We start from the raw sequence: 21,794 nt of genomic DNA, 5'->3' as shown, positions 1-21,794 counted from the left end.
GTGCCACAGGCAGCAGGGGGGACCCTTGCAACTCTCCACCTCCGCGGGTGGCAAGAGGGACCCCTGCTGCTCCTATCCACCGCGGGTGGCATGGGGATCCCCCGGAGTTCTCTGCCTCCGTGGACGCTAGGGGAGGCTCCCGGTAGCCGCGGGTGGCAGGGAGAACCCCTGCAGAGAGCCACCAGAGGAGGGGGACCCTGGACCTCTGAGCCCACCCACAGCTACCCAGGCTCCCTATTTTGTCATGGATATTTTCAGTAAAAGTAATGGACGGGTCACGGGCTTCCACGAATTTTTCACTATTGCCTGTGATCTGTCTGTGACTTTTACTAAAAGTATCTGTGACAACCTTAGCCATAACCAATAAAGGTCATATCAAGTCCCACTGGCCCATATTCTAAAGTGCACTAAAGTTCTGCCCGGCATATCTGAGGAGGGTTGCTGTAACTTGCTTGTAACAGACTTCTAGGGAAGATTATGCCCATAGGGTTTGCTAAAGCACAGCATGCTCTGTTCATGCTATCTCATCCCCAGCCTGCGCCTTTCATCCCCGGTACACTCTGGGAAAGGTGGCGTAGAGTTGCTGATGTCAACTTTATGTGAGTTAGGGATTTTCCTCTGAGAGTCGGGGATTCCCAGCTGCCCTGTTAAAACACAAGAAGCAGTACAAAGGGGCCAGCGTGGAGGTTCAGGATCTTTCTCAATCATTTGATTTAAGGCCCAGTCAGTAACTGGGAATACAGTACTGCCTTCTAGGTCTCTTGCTTGCTGTTTTTTCCCAGGATGATGTGGGGGCATCGCATGCTTTTACATTATATTGCCTTTCAACTGTCAGTGTAACATTTCTTCTGTACACAGTGAGTAGCTGCTCTTTGTCATGAAGTGTTTTTTGGGTAGTTGCTCATCAGTAGTTTTTAACTTACTGCATACTGTTACAGAAAATTGTTCTAATTATTATTCCGCTTGAAATTGTGGTACCACAAAGGTTCTCATTAATTATTTTGTCTTATTGTATTATTAATAAACAGACTCATTTATTTCTGTTTTATTGCTCATACGCTAAAAGAGAAAGTACAGTAATAAGTTCATCTTTCCATGTTTCCCAGGTTTTTTTTCTTGTGAATTTATTTTTCTCACCTCCCATTCAAACAGGTCTTGTGTCTTTTTATTACTCCCTGACATCTCATCTTCTTGCAATTTTTCAGTTGCTTCCCAAGACTTTCCAGGGAACAGTCACCAAAAACCATGGACCTAACATGACTGACCACCAGAGGTTGCCAACCATCACTTTGTTCATTCTGCTTGGATGTCACATTCCTTTCCCTTACCCTTTGTCTGTCTTCTCTGTATAGATTGCAAGCTCTTCCAGGCAGCCACTGCTTATTACTCTGTGCATATATAGTGTCTAGCACAATAGTGTCATGATCTTGATTGGTCCCTGGGGGCTACCTTAATACAAATAATTAAAATGATCATCTCCTGTGGATTCCAGTTATATACACACACTAGCCTGATCACTGGAGAAGTGCTGAAGACCCTTAACCCCCATTGATTTCAAAAGTGTATAAGGTGAGTGTGAGGGTTATACTGTAGTGGCAATGTAAAACATGAAAGTGAGATCCTTGCCCCTTCTTCAGCCCCTTTACACCAGATAAAAGGACTAGTGTGGTAAAGGGGCCCTAAAAGTCCTGTATTTGGCTTGGGGAGAATTCTCCAGGCACAAGCATGCTGGAGGACAGCCATAAGAATGTTTGCCAAGGATCACCCTGCTCCACAAATTCCAGCATAGGGGTAGGGTGGGAGGAACACAGCAAGCAGCCTTGTAGAGATTCTAGGTAGTGCCATCTGCCAGCTCCAACTGGAAAGGTGCAAAGGAAATCCTAGGAACAACTTTTTCCTCCTGGAGGTCTGAATGGATTTTTTTTTTTGAGTGGTTTGGGTGAATCAATGATATTAGAGCATTTGGGGCTTCCTGCTGCATGTCCTCAATACCTCCTGTAAGATGTTGAGCACCCACAATTGATGCTCTGCACCTGGCATGATTAAGCACTTAAGCCTGGATCATTCAAAAACTTATGCACATGCTTAACTTTAAGCACTATGATCAGCCACCCAGAAGTCTGTGGCGATCTGTATGGGTGCAGGGTCCATGTGCACAGAGTCATAACTGGGATCAGGACCATAATTAGACACTAGATCTTATTCTCAGATACTGTAAGTGTGGGACAGTTATTAATAGAAACCAGTTTCTAGATGGAGGTCGACAGAGGCAAGTAACTGGAAACCTCCCTTGGAAAGTATAGACTGAAATCACCATAAGGTCCGAGGCAGGGTATATTATTTGCAATGTTTTTCTAGCTGTGTTGGTGCTAGGATATTAGAGAGACAGGGTGGGAATAATAATGTTTTTATGGCCACATTTACCCTGTTGTGTTTTCTCCCTCTGGCAGCTTAGTTTGAAACTACCTTGCCGGGAAGAAATGGGAGGGGCCCCATGCTGAGAGGACCTTTGGCCAGTTGCTTCTCGGGGAAGATAGATGAGGCTCTTGTCAAACTTGGTTGGGAGGCAGGGCTGAGGATGCATTTTGCATTGGGACTGTTTTGTTTTTGGCCTGCACAGTGACAGACCGGAGAACCGGCTGGGGACCACGCATGAGAGCCCTGGTTTGGCAGCGGGGGCAGCGCCTGCGGGCGGGGAAGGGTGGAGCTAAGAGAGGGTGCGGAAGGGAGAGGTGGGAGGCTGCTCGTCACTTTCAGCCTGGAACGAGGACTCCTCACTCATTCACTGGAAGCCAATAGGGAAGGACCGGAGCAAAGGGAAGCTGGAGGCTCAGCTGCCCACCGTCTGCACCTCTAGAGAAGGAGGGGCGCACAGCCGCCGCCGGGTATCGATTCACCCCCCTCCCTCCTCTTTAATTAAGAGATCAAAGAAACTACTGGAAAAAAATACACCCCCCCCCCCCCAGTATAACGCATGAAGGGGGGAAGGAGAGGGATGATGTGTCTCCTGGGAGGGAAGCCTGTGCTTCCAACCGTTTGATGCTGCAGCAGTTCGCCATTGCGAACCACAGGTCGCAGCCAGCCGAAAGAAAAGCCGGGGGGGAGACCCCCGCAGCCCGGCTGAGATTTCTGCGCGCAAAAGGCTCCCTGCACTTCAATGAGCGGCCCCCGGCCGAAGGGAGGGAGCAGCACCCGGATGACCCTCGGCTCGCTGCTATGGCTCTTTTTGTTCCTCAAGGTAAGGGAGAGATCGCATGCACCAGCCTTCCCCCCCCACGCCTTGCATCGCCCTCCCTTAGCTGGGGGGGGGGGGAGGGAGTAGCTAGGGCAGGGCAGATGTGCGGGTGGAGTCGTTGATTGTTGTCTCCTTCCTGCATGTTTTTTTTTTTTTTGATGAATGTTTTTTTTTGTTTTTTTTTAAAAAGTGGATTTGTCACATTTCCTCCCTGCCGCCTCTCCCTTTGTGCTCCTTAACCGTGAATAATAGGAGCTGGCGTCAAAGGTCGGCTTGTTGGAATATGCTTCCTAAGGCAAAAGGAGGTCACTTTCACAGGGGAATCTCTCTCGGCTCCTGTATGCTCCAGTGCCGGCAGACACATTTCAAGGGGCTTTTTGTTCCTCGGCGGAAACGTGTTGCCTTCAGTGGGATGAAGACTTAGGAACCAGCGCTGCTGTTTTATTGTTTGATCTCACTGTGCCCATTGCAAGTGAGCTTCAGTTTCTTTTGCGCAGAGAGAGAAATCAAAATGAAAAGAGGAGAGACACATCTTTAAGTAACCCTTCACGCTTGAATAAACCTCCCTTTTGGTCTTTCCATGGCACTGTGCTGTTATCCGTAGCGGAAAACCCTATTGCGGCTGTTTATAAATTCCGTTTTGAGATGCAGAACCTGATCCTTCGCTGGTAAAAATCCAGCCCCGCTCAATGGAGCGATGTCAGTTTACATCTGGCCTTTTATGTGTTGCATGCATCAGAAATGTGCACCATGCAAATGTGCCGCCAGGCTGCAGTTGCTGCTCCTGCCGCTTTCGTTTATACGATTGTTCTGCCGAGGCAAAGTTATTTAATTACTGGGATATCAGCAAACATGTTGAAAGGTTGACAATATGATATCCATTTGAGAGTGATTTGAAATTTAATTGCACAGTAATTAAGTTCCATTACGCAATAAGTTCACTTAGTTCTTTCCTCCCAACTGATTTTGATCAGCAGAGACTGTCTAGGAATGCAAGGAGGTAAACTGGAGCTATCCCTTCAGCACCCCACTGATACCTAACCTAGGGCCTGTTTCTGCAAGGTGCGGAAGCCTAGGGTCATTGAGGGGGCACTCAACACCTCAAAGACAGTCAGCCCCATGGACAGGATCAGCCCAATAAAGATTTCTGAAATGCGTAATCTGGCCATGAAAACATTCTATCGCTAAATGTACCCGTTTTTTCATGTGTTTTATTTATTACAAGGGCACCATTGTGATCATGTAAAGCACAAATGGAAAAAAAATATTTTAACCATAGCTGTGCTTACTTAGCTTTACCTTCAGATTATTACCATTCTCCGCTCAAACTCAGAATGTCTTCCTGAGAGATTCATTTTTCAAAGCTCTGCTTAACGCTCCGAGCTGGGTTACACATGACCTTTTTGTCTTTACGCTTTTGGGTCTTTTTAACGTTTCCTTCGGCCTATTTAATATGCTTCATGTAACTCTCCTAAAGGGAAATGTACGTACCACACAGGCATATGGCATTGCCTATAATTATCATTGCACTGAAATTACAGTATTCTGCACGTTTTACAAAACCAACCCACAGTTTTGGATAATTGTCAATCACTGCTTAAAACAGCTCCGCTAAGGGCCTGACCCTACAATTCCTCTCTCATGTGAGTAATCCTTACTGGTGCAAGTAGTCTCATTGAAATCAATAGGACTATTTGTGTAAGAGCTTTCAGGATCAGGCCCTAGAATAGCAGTGGTGTAGCCGGTAAAGACTGGCATTGCATTTCCAGAACTATTTAGGAGAAGCTTCCACCACATCTATTCAAATTATGTTTGTTGGAAACTAGCCCCCTCACTTCCACAAGAAACATAGATTTGTTTGAGGTAAAATGGGAATGTAGAGAATAGGCTTTTGTTTCAAAGAGCTTGATCAAAGATTCTTTTAGAAATAAATTGTTACTTGGTTCTTGCAGATAGATGAAAAGTTTGCAATTAATTTATATTCTAGCTCAGGTTCTGATTCAGCCAAGCACTGAAGCACGTGTGTTGCTTGAAGCACATGCTTTAGACTATTGATGGCAATGAGACTGTGTTATGTGCATAAATGTTCTGCTAAAGCAAGGCCTCTTGCAAAAGCTTTTCATCAGCACTGATGAGACCAAAGTTTGCTGCTACAAAATAAAAGGAAAACGTGTTTTTACACGGAACACACTCTACCTGTAAAATAAATGGTAAGAAATTTAGAAAAGAGAAGTTCAGAAAGCTAAAGCCTCAGGGTTTCATCCCAGGAGAAAATAACCACCACTTCTGAGCCAGATAAATATCAATAGTACCACTGACTGTCTGCTCAAGAAAGGCCAAGGACTAGAATTGCAGGAGATGCTTCAGAGTGATAATGAAGTGTATTAACAGAGTTGTATGGTGGCTTGGCAGATCAGGATTGCAGTGCATTGGAAGCACAGTATATGACTGTGAATATGATTTTAGTAGGATGGCAAATTTACTTTTATTAATTCATCTGAATGGTCACTAGATGCTATGACGAGGGGTGCATTCAGAATTCGTAGACCGGAACAAACGGTTGTGAAAGGACAGGACTGAAATGCATTGGAAGAGTTCTATGAGGAAGCTTGTACAGAGCCTCACCATTCTGGATATAGTCACAATTAGAATTGTGACTGCAGCCCATAGTAGATATAGCTACATCAAAGCTAGCTAGGGTAACTCGAATAACAGTGAAGCCATGGCAGCACAGGCTAGCCACGTGAGCGTGTACCCAGGGTCCTGGGTGGAGTTCTACAGCCCATGCTGCCTCTTGGGTTGCTGCGGCTTTATTGCTATTGATCAAAATTAGCTCAAGTATGTGCCACAGTGCCAGCTCTCGCTGCAGGGCAGGTAGGCCCTTCGTGGTCCGTTCAGACCACCGTGACGAATCCCTCTTCACGAGCTTTAGGACAAGAAGCAATGGGCTTAAATTGCAGCAAGGGCGGTTTTGGTTGGACATTAGGAAAAACGTCCTAACTGTCAGGGTGGTTGAGCACTGGAATAAATGGCCTAGGGAGGTTGTGGAATCTCCATCATTGGAGATTTTTAAAAGCAGGTCAGACAAACACCTGTCAGGGATGGTCTAGATAGTACTTAGTCCTGCCATGAGGGCAGGGGCCTGGACTAGATGACCTCTCGTGGTCCTTTCCAGTCCTACGATTCTATGAAATTCATTCCATTGTCTTTAAAGATCGAAACTAATTTTTTTTGCAATGAAAAATGAATGAAATTAAAGAAGTCAACATTTCTGCACAAAGCATTTTGTTCATTCTGTGTCATTTAGACATGCCAGCGTGTTGGAGGCAGATTAGCACTGGCTCCTTAGGACTGCTGAAATTTGCCAACCTGGCATTATTAAGTTGATGTTTTGCCTGTGATCTCATTGAGAAAACAGCTGCACTGAACTGAGAATCTGAAGAAGGGCAAACAGTGTCTGTGTGTTTGCTGCTTCAACATTAGTGGACCTAATGTCACTTTCTAAGCTGCATCTGTTTGGTAGGTATAAAATGTCATTCTTACTGCCCAGCTGGCAATTTGTAAAACAACCACTAGGAAGCTGCGCCCAGTGACAAACCTGCTCAAACTACTTATTCTCTTCCCTTCCTGACATTATGTTTCATAGTTTGAGATACACACTCACAGCTGAGACATGAATCCTGACATGGTCCAGTGCAATAGCATTTACTTATCTTGAAGCACCTCAGTACAAACCTTAACCCACACAATGCTCTTCACCACTGGCTTTCCCAACTGACAGTTGATTTGGAAACTAGCAAGAGATTTCACCTGGGGAGCACAGGCCAGAGATCAGTAAGGATTTACGGTAGGTGGGAGGTGAAGTAGGTTAGAGCTTCCTTCAGAAAATTGTCCCAGCCTTTCTGATACAGGAATCCCTTACTGACTTAGCACATTACTTAACCCTATTGGTTCCCAAAAGCCTTGAGAATCAAGTTCCATGGTGTGTTTATGTATTTAGATTTAAAATGATAAAGACATCATTCAAAGACTCGAGGCACCCTAACATAATTAATCGTATAATAACTAAACTACTATTAAATTAGACCTCAGCAGCATTAAAATCCACTTCACAGGAACTTGTCTGGCCAGTCAGGCTGCAACCTTCATCACCTAGGAAGCACATCCCCAGCCTTCTCGCAAAACCCTATTGAACACATTTATTTTGCAGTATGACTGGAGAGTCCCCAAACTTGGACCAAGCAGGGTGCAAGTTCCAAAGTCTCAGGCCCTCACAGAAAAGGCCTTGCCAGCTGTAGCTTCTCTTGTATAATGAAAGTGATCCACCTCGAGCGCCCCCTGTTGGCTGCAGCTGTGGCAGTATGGCATGGTGAGAGAGGTAGTCCCTCAGACAGGTCAGTCCCAGGCCATTTATAGTTTGAGGTCAAAATCAACACCTTAAACTCTACCCAAAGACCAGTGAGCAACTAGTGCAGATCCTGACACGGGTGTCACAATGACCTTCTCAGTAAGCAAACTGCTGCATTCTGTTCCACCTTCGGTCTCTGAATGGTTTTAAGGTGTAGCCCAATGTAGAGCAAATTGCAATATCGTGATCGTCAGGTGGCAAAAGCATGGGTAACCATGTGAAGGTGTGCACCTGAAAGGAAAGGCCAGTGTCCTAGCCAGATGCAGATGGTGAAAAACTGACTGGGTCACTGCTGAGCTATGATTGCCAAACAGTAGCGGGGGGGGGGGGGGGGGATGAGGGGTCTAGAATCACCCCTAAGTCGTGAACACCATTAACTAATGGCAGCATACTTCCTCAGTCACAGGGACTGATCTTATCTCTGTCCTCTCCTCCAGCTGCTTGCCCCAAACAACCATCATCACTACCTCAGTCTTTGTTGAGTAGAGCTTCAGCCAGCTCGGTCTCATCCATGCCCCAATCTTGACTAGACACGGAACTTCATCAGCTGAGTGGGATGACATGGAGACCTATGGTTGGGTATCATTAGCATATAAAACCCACCACACCCCATGTCTCCTTACTAATCCCTCTAATGGCTCCATATACACGTTGAACTGGAGTGGGGAATGGAGGGCTGACCCAAGTCAGTTTTTTTACCATCTGTGTCTGGCTAGGAGGTTGTGTGCTTTCCTTTTGGATGCAGAATTTTGTCATTGTTAGCCATGCTTTTGTCACCTTAAGATTAGACCACTGCAACGCACTCTACATGGGCCTACACTTTAAAACCACTTGGAGACTGAAGCTGGTGCAAAATGCAGCAGTTCATTTATTGAGGGTGCATCTTTTGGCACCCCACAACTGAGAGCTCATTGGGAAGAGGAGCAGTTGTCCACAGCTACCTGCTGAGATCCCTCTAAGCGGGGGAAAAAAATGAAGCCACTGAAGAGGAGCCCCAGTGCAACCAGTACAGTCTCTGTGCCATAACCAGATGTATACCCAAATAGACCAGAGTCAAGGAGATCAAAGGCATCTAGATTTTGTTTGAGTTGTCTCTCCACAATTATACCAAAGAAGGGAAGAGAATGCTGGTCAATAAATAGCAAGACTGTCAGAGTCCAGTGAGTGCTTCTTGAGCAAAGGCCACACTATTGCACCCTGAAAGTAAAAGATACCCTGCCCTCTCTGAGAGGTGTGAACAGTCTCACCAAGTAAGGGAGTTAGTACTTCCCCACTGACTTTCACTAGCCAGGAGGGACATGGACCCAAAAAACAGGTTGTGGGACAAAGTTCTCCCGACACCTCCAGTACCTTACAGAGCATCACTGGCTGAAATTCTAGCAGAGAAGACAATGTTCTTGTTCCCTTAAGACATTGCTTTGCCACCACAGAAACACAAAATACTTGTATCTATTTTTTTAGCTTGTCTTAAAACTATCGGGTATGTCTTATCTCCATAAATCTTAGGCCCTGATCCTGAAGTTCTTACACTGGTAACCGTCAAACTGGTATTATGTACTGCTGGATTAGGCAATTGCAGTGGTAGGTTAATAACCTCTTTATTACCACAAGCACTGTAGCCCTCTAAAAATTATTAAGCTACACTTTAATTATTGCTGTCTTTAAATATTGACCTCGGAACAAAAGGTTTAGTTAGTCAAAAGATAAAACAAGTGATGATCAATCTTAAAATGGATTAAAATGAAACTTTTATTTTTTCATAGTTTGACAAATGAAACTCCAACAGCTACAAGATGGCAAAATCGTTTAGTAAGCATTCCAAAAAAAAAAAAAAGGACTGTACATTTATTTATGGCACGTGCCATTACATGCACAATGGTAAAGAGAAATTGCAAGGGCTAGCAGTTCACATGCTTCAGGGCATGAGTTGCTCTGCTGGTAGGGTCAGGAGGAAGTTTCCTTAGTAGAGGATTGCATGGTGAGAGCATGGAATGGGAATCAGGAGACTGGTTCTAACCCCGCCTTTGACAATGATTCATGGGGAAATTTTCAAAAGCAGAAAGGACGTTCATCAGGACTTGGGCACTTAGCTCCCCTTTGACTCTGTGTCTCAGCTTTCACATCTGTAAACTAGAAATAATACCTACTTGCCTCTCAGGGCTGTTTTCAGGCTTAATCAGACAGGGGCAGATCTGATGCACATTATACATCAGTGGGAGTCTTTCTACTGACTGCAATGGGCATTGGATCAGCCCCGTTAGATTGCTGAAGGCTTGATATTATATAATAAAAAACAGTGGAAGCACTAAATAATTATTATGACTATTGCATTGTTAGTTGCAGTGTAGGGGCCTTATGTCTTCCTTTGAAGCATTCGGCATTGGCTGTTCTTGGAGACAGGACAATAGATTGGATCGACCATTGGTCTGCTCCACTCTGGCAGCTCCTATAGTCCTACATAAGAATGCTGAATTTGGAGAAAAGGTAAATGAAGAAAATAGCCTAGGTAAATCTATATTCTTCTACATAGCACACATTTTGGGGGTGGGGGGGTTATCCTTCCATGATCATATATCCGCTCCTGATATGGAAATTCTGAAAAGAAAAGGGTTTTTTTTATGAGAGAAACATGACATTTCACATTAATTTTAAATGAATTCCTTAAGATCAGTGTTACTGCAACAAATAACTGAATTAATAATGTAGAGATGATTAAAGTAAAATGTTACCAGTTTTTCCCAGCACTGTACTTTGATCTTGAACGACAATAATAAAGGTGGAGCGAGTAACTCATAATGAAAGAAAGGGGAAATGCTAATTTGATATGCTAGGAAATGACACTGGCTTTTAAATGAGGGAGTTCCAGAAATGACACGATGCATCATGTTTGGCTTACCATAAAGACAGCATATTGTACCACAGTGAAAGTGGGGAGTGCTGTGTCCATATTACTGTAGTTATTGTATTTCCTGCATGTAATTAGAGCACAAATACCTTACTGTAAGCATTAGTGATGGGAAAGATGGTGACATTGTTGACAATAACAGAAAAAGCAGCAAGAGGGGGAGGTTTAGGAAGGAAGATAATAAACTTGGTTTTCGTCATGTTGAACTCCTCACACGACCTCCAGAAGGAAATAGGTGAGATGTGTGATTGAATGGGGGTGACATGTTGGGGATAGAAAGATCAATTTGGGATCTTTAAATATAGAGGCTGGGGGTTTCAAAGGAGTCTACGGGAAATTCAGCAGGGCTTAGGTGCCTAATTGAAGTTATTGGGAGAGGTGGGAATTGTCAAGGTTCCTCCCCCACTCTGAACTCTAGGGTACAGATGTGGGGACCTGCATGAAAACCTCCTAAGCTTACTTTCACCAGCTTAGGTTAAAACTTCCTGAAGGTACAAATTAATTTTATCCTTTGTCCCTGGATCTCCACTGCCACCACCAAACTCTAACTGGGTTTACTGGGAAACATAGTTTGGACACGTCTTTCCCCCCAAAATCCTCCCAATCCTTGCACCCCACTTCCTGGGAAAGGTTTGGTAAAAATCCTCACCAGTTTGCATAGGTGACCACAGACCCAAACCCTTGGATCTGAGAACAATGAAAAAGCATTCAGTTTTCTTACAAGAAGACTTTTAATAGAAGTAAAGAAATCCCCTCTGTAAAATCAGGATGGTAGATACCTTACAGGGTAATTAGATTCAAAACATAGAGAATCCCACTAGGCAAAACCTTAAGTTCCAAAAAAGACACACAGACAGGAATAGTCATTCTATTCAGCACAGTTCTTTTCTCAGCCATTTAAAGAAATCATAATCTAACACATACCTAGCTAGATTACTTACTAAAGTTCTAAGACTCCATTCCTGGTCTGTCCCCGGCAAAAGCAGCATACAGACAGACACAGACCCTTTGTTTCTCTCCCTCCTCCCAGCTTTTGAAAGTATCTTGTCTCCTCGTTGGTCATTTTGGTCAGGTGCCAGCGAGGTTACCTTTAGCTTCTTAACCCTTTACAGGTGAGAGGATTTTTCCTCTGGCCAGGAGGGATTTTAAAGGGGCTTACCCTTCCCTTTATATTTATGACAGGAATGATGGAGGTTTTTATGGAATAGGTTATACAAGGTCATATTTGAAGACATCAGATATGTAGGAGTGCATCATCTACACTAAGGTGGGGCCCCTGGTATGCAAGATCACCCGATATTCTGAGACCTTCACAGCAAAGACCACTATATCAGAACATTTTACAGCACAATGGGTAAAAGTAAAGAGAGAATGTCAGCCCTAAAAATGAACAGAAAAATGCTGTGAAAATAAAGGGCCAGAACATCAGAAGTCAGTGAAGCAATGCCAATGTACATCAGCTGAGGATCTGGCACGTTATTTAAACATGGCTGCTTGTAAGATCCGAGGGAAGCAAAACTAAATTCATTGTTTAAATAGGTTAGGACATTTTGTTAACTTATCATTTTTGTCCTACCTGCTGTGAGGTTTCCAGTGATCACCTAAGTGAACACCCTAAGTGTTCAAAGCATTCCTTAGGGGATTCAGCCGTGTGACTCCTACTAATACTAATGGGACCAGGATAGCTAGAGCCTTGAGCACTTTAAAATTGTGATGGTCCGTCTGTAATCTCCTATAAGCTCCTCTGCTATGCTGAGGCCTGCTTACATGATGCCCAGACAAGTTCCAAAGCAACAGAGATGTTTCAAAGCTTCTAAAGTCTATATCACATCTGAGCTTCTCCACGTTTCGTTCTGAAGTCTTGGATCAGACACATCTCAAGAGTTGACCTCTTATTGGTTTACTATTAAGCAGACAAGTTTCAAGAGAAGCCCACAGGTGAGAGAAGGGAGTGTCCTAATCATCCTGTTTCTTACATATAATTTAGTCAAAGTATGTGGGTTACACAGACACCAGCTACATAGTATCACTTCCTCTTTGTTCACGTGGGGTAGTTGTCTTAATATTGAAGCTCTTTACCCCGTAAAGGCACAGTCCCACCAAATGAGGAGTAACGGTTCATTGCAAGTGTTTATCCACCACCACAATTGCTGATAGTACAGTTGCTATAAACAATGAGGAAATGGTAAGTCTAGTTGGGGAGAATCAACCTGAATGGAAACATTCATTTAAAAATGTAGTGAAAAAAAATTGGTTCTAAGGTAGTAGATAAAATTACACTGGCATTTAAAAGAAATAGAAATTCCAGAAGTAGAACACTAAGGGTATGTCTTCACTACCTGCCAGATCGGCAGGCAGCAATTGATCCAGCGGGGATCGATTTTTATCGCGTCTAGTCCAGACGCAATAAATCGACCCGCGAGTGCTCTCCTGTCAACTCCTGTACTCCAGCTCGGCGAGAGGCGCAGGCAGAGTTGACGGGGGAGCGGCAGCAGTCGACTCACTGCAGTGAAGACTCCACGGAAAGTCAATCTAAGTATGTTGACGTTATTCATGTAGCTGAAGTTGCGTAACTTAGATCGATCTTCCTCCCCGGCCCCCCGCCCCCAAGTGTTGACCAGGCCTAAGATAGTGTAATGAGCACCATCGTGTTCATGTGCAACACTGCCCTCTATTGGATGGAATCAGATCTGCGCAATTATTCATAATCCGTATATTGCTAACCTCTATCCAAGAGTCTACTTTTGGGACCCAATCCAAACCCCAGTGAAGTCAACGGATCAAGCCCTTGGAGCAGGATGATCTGAGATCTTTTCCTGCTGCTGTGAAGTTTAGCATTGCCATGATGGTGTAGCAGAGTGCTAACCATGAAGTCCTATTGACCTTGGATTAGTTATATTAACACTAGCACTAACTAGATGCCACTGGATAGGCTGACCATACGTCCTGTTTTGGCCAGGACAGTTTTTTTTTTTAAGCCCTGTCCTAACTGATAATCAGATGGCAAGAGCAAATGGTACAAATACCCACTTTTGTCAAAAAGTGGGGTGTGGAGAAATGTGTAAGGGAGGTGAGCGGCACCTCATGCAGGGGGGCAGGCAGGGCTCAAGCAAGCAGCGACTGCCCGCCCCAGCCTCGTGCAGGGGGCAGGCAGGGCTTGGACAAGTGACTCGGGCCAGCCCCGCGTTGGGGGGAGGGGACACTTGGGCAAACCCTGCGCAGTGTCACATTTTCCCTTTGAGAAATATGGTCATCCTACTACTGGATGGCTTAGGGTTTTAACTATTCTAAAGTTAGACAATTTTAAAAAGTATTATTTAAACAGAACTTGAGCAGTGACCTTTCTCAACTAGTAACAGTATTGAAGAAGGTGGTTGCATTGTAACCAGACTGACAGAGCTAATAAAAAGGGAACAAACTTGAACTCTTGCATTCTTATAGGAGGTTTTTCTTTACCAGAAGTGGAATCTAATCCACTTAATTAGAGCTGGGCAAAAATGGAGGTTGTTTATGGAGAAAGAATCCCAAAACAAAGGGTGGTTGAGATTTGGGTCTCCTATTTACCCAAACGCTCATATTTTGGTGACTGAAGGGGATTGGTAAAATGGTACTGGTTTGGGGCCACTCTCTCCAGTATTACATTGTTCTCTCAGAGCTATAGATGTACATAAAGCAAAACACTGTGACCAAACATCCCATAAAATCAAAATACCCACCCAAACATGGATCAGAATTTTCTATCTGGTCCCTACCTCTGTAATAAGGTGAATCAAAACTCCAGATCAGAACTCTCCCAAACTTCGGGATATTTGAAATCCAGATCATAATTTGTCAGCTCCACTCAGATACAACAATGGGACATTTGTGGTTTCTTAGATCATTTCACTTGTCATAGACATCTGCTAAGCTACAGAACGGTAGACCTCTATGCATGCTATCAGGCAAAAGGCCAATTCTTTTCTGCCAATTAAAAAAAAATCAGACAGTTTATCTAAAATGTAGAAAGTAAGCACAATTAGATTTTTCTACTTCAGTGGTTGAGTTGCAGTTTAAGATACGTGGGTGGAAATTAATTTTGTGCCAAAGAGAAATACATAGGGCCACGTTCTGAGCCGGCGTAAGCATGTACAACTGTACTGACGTCAGTGAAGCTGCCCCTATTTACAAGAATTCTGAGTTTGGCCTGTAATGCAAAAATTCTTTGGGCTCAATTCTGGCCTCAGATTTACAGGCAGAACCACTATTTGGATTGGCTGGAGTTCTAGTCTTCTGAGAATAGAATGGGGCCCAGAGCTTAGGAAATAAATAGAAGACAGTTTAAGATAAATTGTAAAAGAAAGAAAAACAAATGGGTAAAGAGTGGCAAGTTAATCCCTGATATTCAGTGGCTTTAACCCCACTGACTTCAGTGTTTACACCAGCTCTATCCACATCCACAGCATATGATAAATGCCCCATACAAATGATGCTTCCCCCCACGCTCCTTTGATGACCCATTCCTTTCATCCTTGCTGGTTCCAACTTTTCTAGATCCTTAATTAAGCAACATGTTGTGGCTTGGCTATTGCAAAGCTCCTGCTGGAGCATGGAACTGGTCCATAATGAGTCAGGGAATTCTCAACTTTTTAATATTGCCTGATTGGCAAAGTTCCTTTTTTCAGGATGATTTTTATCTTTTGGAGCACCCAGACAATAAGAGAGTTTTACCTGGATCCCTGTGGGTAGGCTCCATCTTCCAGCAAGGATTTCTTGGTGTTATGAATCCTTTCTGCTTAACTGGTATGGCTGTACATGGAGCAGTGTTTTGCATAATCCCTTCCCAAGTGTGCGTGGAGGAAGGGGAAATGAGATGTGATGTCTGGAGAACTTTTCCCTGTTACCTGAAGAGCGCATTTGAGAATTACCCGTTTTTAAATAAAATGGGCCTGGTTCTCTGTCGCTCTGAATGGCGTGCAGTCACTTACACCAGTGCACAGTGGGCGTAACGTGCAGCCAGATCAGAAGGGTTAGTTTTACACTCACTTTACACTGGTGTGAATGACTGCACATGGTGCAGAGCATTGGAGAATCAGGCCCAATATCTTCTGTTGGTGTGTCCTGAAATTGCATCCATTGACTCAGTTAAGTACAGCTTGATGAAACAGAAATCCAGCTTTGAGAATTTCATTATTGCTAGCATCAGGAAAGAGTTAAAATTTAGCTAACAGCTAAGACAGAAACCGCAGACCAAGCAGGAATGTTTCAGTAACTCAAAAGGCACTGACAACTGTAAACAATTGATAAGCTCATATGGTCAATGCCCGCCCAGTAACTCAGTTCTTAGAACAGAATAAACCCTCCCTTCACGGGCCACCAGATATTTGTAAGCAATAATCCCTATGCCCCCCTCCCCACCCCACCTCCTTCCCCCGCAAGCACAGATGCTTAATGCAATAGGATGACCCCTGTACGTATGTACTGTTCTTATTTTTATCTTTGTTTAGGGTTCTCTCTGTCTCTGTATATACAAATAAATTAATAAGAAAATGTATATAACTGGCCTTTAGGGCACCATATCTTTGAAGCTGCTTGTCAGTCTTCCCGGTGCCGTGAATAAACCCCCTTCAGTATTGTCTGTGCTTGCCTGATTCTTGGGGAAAAGAATCTTTTTGCCTAACACTAGGTACTGAGCCCCACTAGTATTCAGTGTGGCACAGACCTAGAATAATGGTCTATGGTACGTAGGAAGTCAGGCAAGATGATCTAATGGTTCTTTCTGGCCTTTAATTCTATGACTCTATGAAAAGACAACGTGAACTGTGCCGGTAGGTACTTAAAATCTACTTCAGATGCAGCCAAAACAGTTCATATCTGAGGTGGGCCCAAAAACCCAGATGGAGATGTTGAACCCCTACAAAGCCATCAGTATGATGCAGCCAATCAGAATAATGCACTCATGGACATTCCAGAAGAATATTGGACTAGGACCCAAGCCACATTGGTTCTGTTCTCAGCCTGACTACTGAACAGCAATGTTACCTTGTGCAAATTTCATTGCACTGTGCCTGTCTCCCCTCCTGTCTTGTTCACTTAGATTGTAAGCTCTTTGGGGCAGGGACGGTCTCTTCCTATGTGTACAGTGCCTAATACAATGGGCTCCAATCTGGTTTGCTACTGCAATGCAAATAACACCAAATCTAACATACAAGTTAATAGTTATGGGTTGCATTTCTCCCCCTGCTTTAAGCCTAGTTACAAAGGCCATTCAGACAACAGAGATGAAGATGACAATTTAATATTAGAGACCCCAAGTGGGTGAGGTAATGTCTTTTATTGGACCACCTTCTGTTGGTGAAACAGATAAGCTTTCAAGCTATAGAGGTATTACCTCACTCACCTTTTCTCTCTAATATCCTGGGACGAGTGTGGCTGCAACAACACTGCAAACAATAATTTTCATATGTCACAGATTGGTGAGCATTATGAGGTTAGGAAATAAGGAAGTGTCAAAGAAACAGAGGAATTTTGGAGAACGCAGAACATGATATGGAAGCTCCTGTTGCCCTGGCATTAGCACACTCTTATTTATGCTTCCTTTCTCTCTATACACCTAGCTCTTACTACAGATGTGCCCTGCCTGTTGTGTTTGTTAATTAAGCTTTTACTGGTAACTTCTTACAGTCATCATTCACCACATGGAATCAAATCTTACTCTCTTTAGGCATTGCTGGAGTGTTTGGCCTAGTGATCAGGGTGATTTTACTTCTCAGAATGGTGGTTTCTTTAACTCATCAGAGATAGGGAAGTATTTTGTACCTTTATGAGTGTCACTCAGATATAGTCAAAGTATGTTACAGTTTGTGGTGATGCGAATTAGAGCCAGTTATAACTGGGTTGACCAGCCTTGGCATTGAAGTGTCTAGTAGAATGTGAACTGTTCTTCTAACATGGAGATTTAGCTATGTGATTTGGGAAACCTTGCTGTTTCATGGGAGGATATGTGGATCCCATCCAGTATTTGGGAGGAAAGGGTTAACCCTGTCACTGTGATAAGAAGCATCTTTCTGCCCTGAGTGCCTATAACTAGCCCAGCCCTGCTAATTTGCTGAGCTACAATCATGTCTAATCCTATAAAAGGCAGACACCCAGCCTGTGGGAACTAGTTGCAGGACTCAGGGGGAAGGCTAGAAGTCTAAAGCAGGGGTGATTTTCACTTCTGTGTGAGGAAATTCTGACAAGGTGAGCTGCAAACCGTAATGACTTTAAGGTTTTAGTACTGATTTTCAAGGTGTTATGAGCTGGAATTGATCTGGTTACATTCCCTTGAGAGGCTGTGTTCCATTACTGACCCCTGGAGTCAGCCACATTGTCTTTTGATTTGGACACAGAACACCTGCACTCCAGCCTAGCTTACATTGCTGGCTTCCCTGCTCTTTTGCTTGCAAGCTGGATTCCAGCTCTAGCTCCTTGACCCCCTCCTCCCCCCCGCTTCTTGGCTCCATGGAACAGTGCAGAGAGCATGTACTGCAGTCCAATTAACTTCTCCTTAAGGGGGAAAGCAGGAGCAGGAGGCGGTTCTGGGCAGGTCCCAGTGGAGAAGGGAGGTGGAATGCAAAATGTTGGTGCCTGGCTGCAGCAAAATGGCAAATTCAGTAGCAAAATGCTCAGTTCTGTGGCATCATGATAAAATGCCTGATGGCACAGCTGTGGAAATATGGACACCTTGGGGCCCTGATTGAGATGAATAGCAGTAGTGCCAACCGTGTACTGTTTTAAAATCATGAGATTGGCTTACAAAACATGAGATTTCTTTTTAAAATAATACATTTCGGTTTCTTTTTCTTTGCCTTCTGGCTTTTGAGCCTTTAGGTTTCACTTGGGTCACATTTTCAAGCTTTGGTTTGCAATTGTGAGAGCTATAAAAAAATTTTAATGGAAACAATTTCTCATCATCAGTAGTTTCTAGGGGCTTTAAGCAAAACATTAAATATTGCAAAACTCATGATAAAATTATTAGCTTTAACAATACTGAATTGGGGCAGGTTGTTGTTGTTCTAGCTATTGTTTAAGGCTTTCTGTGGATCTCTGCATCCAGTTACATTTGTTTCACAATCTCAAGGTTCTCTCTACTACCGTAAGGGTCAGAATTTTTTATTTATTTTATTTATTTATTTATTTATTAATGAAAGTTGAGATTCTAGAGAATGGCCAGGATAAATTCAGTGTGAATTTACTGCAGCCAGTCCAGTGTATAAGAATGTTAATAGCATAGAACTAACTTTAGGACTTGGCTAAAGAAGCCCTATCTTAATTTACTTTAGATTCTTGTTGAGGGAAGCTGATTTCAGTTTAAGTTTCAGGTCTTTATTCATCATGAAGGAATAAAGGGTAGCAGCCAATTAAAATAAACGAAAAACATCTTGCACGTCAACTTGCAAATATATTTGTGCAAGTTGACGTGCAAGGTGTTTTTCTTTTGTTTTAATTGGCTGCTACCCTTTATTCCTTCTTTATATATAATTTAGTCACCTTTCTCTAGTAGCATCAGCAGGTCATTTCCATTTGATGGCTCTTTAGATGTATGTCCAATGAGTTAGTGGCCTCCGTTAAGTTTCTAATAGCTAGAGAATGGCTTAAGCCCTGAAGCAACCAAATTGGCCACAACTGCATCCTGTTAAAAAGAGAACTGTAAAAATCAAGTTGGACAAATATGTATCTCAAGGGAAAATATGAAAACCTTTGCTGGAAATTTTCCTTAGAGTATTTGTATTGATTGCTGAAACACTATTCCTTAAATCAATAAAGCATTAAAAGTACTCAATACGCTTAATGAGCTCCAAAGGAACTGTTACTTTGGATTGTGATTACAACTGCCATGTGACTGTCTTTTCTTACCACCATTTTATTACTAATGACTTATAAATTTGGAGGGGCGGAAAAGATTGCTGGTGCATTGCACCACTACCCATTGGTGTAAGCACAATCCTCCTTTCTTTATAGAAAATGTCAAAAGTTTAGAAAAGTCTAAATTACAGAAGGAAAAAAATTAAACAAGTCACCTTTCTCTGTTAAGAAGATTGAGGGGAGTGCATGACTTTTTCTCTGTTCCATTTCACTTATTACTTGTTCTACATACAGCTGTAAAAAGGCAACATGCCAGCTCTGCCAGGAGAATAAGGCAAACGTGTATTTTTCTGCAAATTCTAAGAAGGTGTACCTGCTAGGTAAACAGCCTTGTGCTCTTTTTACTGCAGTATCTTGAGATGTCAGGATTGGAGTGAATTGTTTTGGGACCAAAGAGGGATTCCTATGAAAAAAAAGTTCTTCTTTGAGATATGAAAGACGCCTTTTAAAAAAGGCGTGCCATAATCCTTGTTGGGGAAGGGTCCCCTAAAGGGAAATGATGGGGAATGGGAATTGGAAGAAAGTTTAAAACACGTATGGACTTCTGTTACCTTTTGTGGTCTTCCATCTCTGGGGAGCTATCTTTTGATTAACCCTAATGTAGCCATGCATGGAAATAAGGCCCCCACACCCACCTCTCTGCACAGTAGGGTTATGCCACCCAAATCTTGGGGTCAGGTCCTCAGTCCAGTGGTGCCCCTGTGGTCCCACTGTAGACAAGTGTTGGGTGGGGGTGGATGAACCCAGAGTTCCACCTTCCCTCATGTTGCGGTCAGTGGAAAGGGCTGGGGATACAGGGAACCGGAGGAATGAGCTGCATCCTTTCAGGGGCTGCAGTAAAGGCACTAATGTAAAGTGGCTCCCCCCTGCAGAGTCATTAAGTTTATACATGGGGCTATGCCTAAGGGCACAGTCTAGCCTTATGTTAATAGGAAAGCATGTTTATATCTTAACAAAACAGTTATGGTCTGTCTGGCAAATATGTTTTACCATATAGTCTGTAGTACAGTCCTGGCACTTCGCAGTTGCTAGTGTTTCTATGCGAGTTTTGACTACTACAGCAAGTGTCTTGGAAGCACCATTTAGGAAGAGATTTCTTCTGACTTTTGTCTTTACTCTAGGTCAGGTAACAATTGCTTTCCTGCTGCCTCTTTCTCACTAGAGAATAGAAGTTAGGTTTCTTTGTGCTCTCCTTAGTGGATATCTCAATAACAATTTGAGTCAAGGAGTATCTTGAAGAAAGCAATGTGTATTAGAAGTAGAGCCAGCAGAAAAGTTTATTTAGCAAAACTTTTTGCTAAATAAATCTGTTTCTCAGAAAATTTTTCTGAGCAGCTCTAATTAGAAAATTGAGATAAAATTTGAAATGTATCAAATCACTCTGAAGCCTAGGTTTTGTTTCTCTGCTTGTTTTCTTACCCATGCAACCTGTGTTCTTATGGTATTTTGTTTGCATATGTAGATGAATTCTGGACTCCCGAATATGCATCTTGTACGATATGAACCAGATCAAAAGTCCTTTGCTAACATAGTCATTTGCATATACAATTAAGCTACATCCAGGTACAATCTCTGGTCTTCATATAATATGTATTCAGCAGGGGAGACAAATCCATTAACATTTATATAGCTATCCTTGCCCCTTCTGGCAGACAAGTTTACTGCCTTCCTGTACGAGTTTACCTAAGCTCTTTACCTGGAGTGTTAGATTAAACATCTTTCTCTCTTTTCCCCCCTTCCTCTTGTTTCTCCACAGTCTGTTTTGTATAACTGAGTAATCATTTCTCTCCGATGCTAGACTGTGCTATACCATATGTACACAGAGGTTTTTTTTGTTTGTTTTTAAATGCATATTAGGGTTTGTAATCTGTATGCAGAGTCAGCTTTTAGAGCAGGGGTGGGCAAACTTTTTGGCCCAAGGGCCACCTCAGGGTTGCAAAACGGTATGGAGAGCCGGGTAGGGAAGGCCGTGCCTCCGCAAATAGCCTGGCCCCCGCTCCCTCCCACTTCCTGCCTCCTAACAGCCCCCCTCAGAACGCCCAACCCATCCAACCCCCCCTCCTGCTTCTTGTCCCCTGACCGCCCCACCTCCCTGCTCCCTGTCCCCTGACTGCCCCGACCCCTATCCACACTCCTGCTCCCCGACAGGCCCCCCCGACCCATCCAATCCCCCCACCCCTTGTTCCCTGACTCCCCCCTCCTGGGACCCCCATCCCTAACTGCCCCCCCAGGACTCCACCCCCTATCTAGCCCCCCCTGCTCCCTCCCCCCTCAGGAACCCCCAACCCCCTATCAGATCCCCCACATCTCCTGACCACCCACCCACCCTGAACCTCCGACCCTTCCAACCGCCCCCTGTCTGC

General features: G+C 43.7%; 1 protein-coding gene across 8 annotated transcripts in view; it reads left to right on the top strand.

The window, feature by feature from the left end:
• The first annotated feature begins 2,764 nt into the window (after nucleotides 1-2,764).
• PTPRO (protein tyrosine phosphatase receptor type O) overlaps nucleotides 2,765-21,794 on the top strand; it is a 222,263-nt gene continuing 203,233 nt past the window's right edge. For all 8 annotated transcript variants that reach the window (XM_073319271.1, XM_073319239.1, XM_073319260.1 and 5 more), the window contains exon 1: nucleotides 2,765-3,238. In XM_073319271.1, the coding sequence (XP_073175372.1) occupies nucleotides 3,158-3,238 (81 nt within the window). In that variant the 5' untranslated portion in view covers nucleotides 2,765-3,157. The remainder of the gene's footprint in view (nucleotides 3,239-21,794) is intronic.

This window comes from Lepidochelys kempii, chromosome 1, assembly GCF_965140265.1.
Source record: "Lepidochelys kempii isolate rLepKem1 chromosome 1, rLepKem1.hap2, whole genome shotgun sequence".
Taxonomy (NCBI): domain Eukaryota; kingdom Metazoa; phylum Chordata; order Testudines; family Cheloniidae; genus Lepidochelys; species Lepidochelys kempii.
Note: the sequence above shows the minus strand (reverse complement) of the source record. Positions and strands in the feature narration are given on the sequence as shown.